This window comes from Sphaeroforma arctica (genome assembly GCF_001186125.1).
Source record: "Sphaeroforma arctica JP610 unplaced genomic scaffold supercont1.3684, whole genome shotgun sequence".
NCBI lineage: Eukaryota > Ichthyosporea > Ichthyophonida > Sphaeroforma > Sphaeroforma arctica.
The window spans coordinates 1-3,157 of NW_014036874.1; the positions used below are offsets into that span (position 1 = coordinate 1).

The following is a 3,157-nucleotide window of genomic DNA, read 5'->3' on the forward strand; positions in this document are numbered from 1 at the left end:
TACGTGTGTGTGTGTGTGTATGTATTTCAGGGTATTGTACAAATATACACATGCTCATAGATCACTCACCTCCTCCCCTCTTCCATATCCGTGTTGTGGTCGTATTCACACAGCATGTCACAACACGACTCCACTGACCAACCCGTCTCTCGGAAGGTCTCAACTAAAGCACTCTGATCGCACAGTGCACCTATTAAAGGACTTTGCCTATTACATTACAGTAGCATATAGTAATTAGTATACTATTAACAATGTTAAAGGACTTTGCCTATTACATTACAGTAGTATATAGTAATTGGTATATTATCAACAATGTTAAAGGACTTTGCCTATTACAGTATTATATAGTAATTAGTATATTATTAACAATGTTAAAGAACTTTGCCTATTACAGTAGTATATAGTAGTTGGTATGTTATTAACAATGTTAAAGGACTTTGCCTATTACATTAGTATATAGTAATCGGTATATTATTAACAATGTTAAAGGGCTTTGCCTATTACAGTAGTATATAGTATTTGGCATATTATTTACAATGTTAAAGGGCTTTGGCTGCATGTAGTATAGACAGTAGTCAATTTGCAGGGCTTTGACTGAGTGTAGTATATAGTAATTGGTATATTATTAACAATGTTGAAGGGCTTTGGCTGCATGTAGTATAGATAAAAGTAAATTTGCAGGACGTTGACTGAGTGTAGTATATAGTAATTAGTATATTATTAACAATGTTGAAGGGCTTTGGCTGCATGTAGTATAGATAAAAGCAAATTTGCAGGAAGTTGACTGAGTGTAGTATATAGTAATTAGTATATTGCTAACTGTATCGAAGGCTTTCTCACATAAACAAGAAGTTGGGATAGCATTTGTATAATAATCTTACCTGGTTTGCTACACCGGGGCAAACTTACAGCACATTTCCGATACGCACTAGTAGGTTGACCTTAATATACACGAACACATTACAAACCGCGAGATGTGTGTGTGTGTTTCTTCCTGGGTAAGAATCTACCAGTTTTAGGGCTTAGGGTTTTAGCAAACCCCAAACCCTATAACCTTAAAACTCTCGAGCCGCAAGCAATAGTTATTTATGTTTATGCGCGAGGCTGAAGTGGCTGTGTGCATTTGTGGAACGTTATTACGAATGTGGTACCTGCAGCACACATCCACAGCAACGCGCACAATAAACGTATCGTACCCTCATGGGTAGTAGCATTGACAATAAACGTACCGTACATTCAGAACGTATCGTACCCTCATGCGTAGTAGCATTGACAATAAACGTACCGTACATTCAGAACATATCGCACCCTCATGTGTAATAGCATTGACAATAAACGTACCGTACATTCAGAACGTATCTTACCCTCATGCATAGTAGCATTGACAATAAACGGACCGTACATTCAGGACGTATCGTACCCTCTTGCGTAGTAGCATTGACAATAAACGTACCGTACATTCAGGACGTATCGTACCCTCATGTGTAATAGCATTGACAATAAACGTACCGTACATTCAGAACGTATCTTACCCTCATGCATAGTAGCATTGACAATAAACGTACCGTACATTCAGGACGTATCGTACCCTCATGCGTAGTAGCATTTACAATAAACGTACCGTACATTCAGAACATATCGCACCCTCATGTGTAATAGTATTGACAATAAACGTACCGTACATTCAGAACGTATCTTACCCTCATGCATAGTAGCATAGACAATAAACGTACCGTGCATTCAAATTCTGCCGCATGATCACTGAAAACCGATCGTCACCCAGCACCGGCTCATAGAGTGCCAAACACGATCTATAAATTGTATTGGAAGATATAAGTAAGTTAGTATAGGTGAAGTTTGTTAACCGTTCAGTAACCTATATCTATTTATAGAGCGCCAAGCTTAATCTATAAATAGAAATCAAAGATATGAACAAGTTAGCATAGGTGAGGTATTTGAACCGTTCCGTAACCTATATCTATTTATAGAGCGCTACACTCGATCTATAAATGGAAATCGAAGATATGAGTAAGGTACCATAGATAAGGTATTAATCTGTTCAGCGACCTGTATCTATTTATAGTGCGTTAAACTCGAACTATAAATAGAAATTGAAGACAAACTTAGGTTTAGGGATTAGGATTGCTTGTAGAGCTAGTTCATTTACCAAGCAATACATGTTCTAGCTCAACGCTAAGGCCCTCCGCCCCACAACGTGACTGTAAAAACAAGCCAACTAGTACAGTACTAAAGCACTTACACGCACTGTAGCACAGAAGCAGACGGGTACAATAGGTGGATACATGAATCATCAGAGTAAATGAAGCAAAGGTAGTATAACAGGAAAATACACTACACAGCCCTCCACCAATACCCTAGACAGGCATAAAGAAAGTATATGAACCGAAGGACCTTAAACAATGCCCTGGATAAGTATAGTGACAGTACATGAACCAAAAGATAAGTATAGAGACAGTACATAAACCAAAAGGTCTAATCCAATACCTTGGGTAAGTATCGGATATCCAACGGATCAGCTTCGTTCTGGCGTCTGGTGACATGTACACTAGCACAACCTCAGCAATAAACAGCACTGGCTGGGATGCATCCATTCCACTCCTGCAGACAAACACAGTGGGGAATAGATCAACGTATGCACAGAACAACTAACCCTAAACCCTAGAACCCTTTACAACACACATAGACCACTCCTAAAGACAAACAAAGAATAGGGAATAGATCAACGTAATCACAGAACAACTAACCCTAAACCCTAGAACCCCTTACAACACACATAGACCACTCCTAAAGACAAACAAAGAATAGGGAATAGATCAACGTAATCACAGAACAACACTGACCGTTACAACACACATAGACCACTCCTACATACAAACAAACAGTGAGGAATATATCAACTGATAAACATTATAACACTGTCCACAATATTCTTAAAGACCAGGGCGAATTGAGTATGAACTGATGACCACATACCACATCAGCTGCACAGTAGCACAACATTGCCGCACATATCAAGGACAGTCACACGAGCATTGCGAATACACACAACAATTGCATAAACATCAATAGGATAATGACACAAACGATGCACTGGAAAATACTCGGGGAACAAATTCGATACTATTTGTATATATAT

The 3,157-nt window shown here is 38.6% G+C and overlaps 1 protein-coding gene across 1 annotated transcript; it reads right to left on the bottom strand.

Moving 5' to 3' along the window:
• Positions 1-69: 69 nt before the first annotated feature.
• On the bottom strand, positions 70-2,612 carry SARC_13750 (hypothetical protein; the record flags this gene model as incomplete). The annotated part of the gene is made up of 3 exons (XM_014292117.1): positions 70-207; positions 1,734-1,811; positions 2,506-2,612. Coding segments are annotated over 3 exons (323 nt in total), but the record flags the coding sequence as incomplete, so codon positions are not given.
• Between the last annotated feature and the right edge of the window lie 545 nt (positions 2,613-3,157).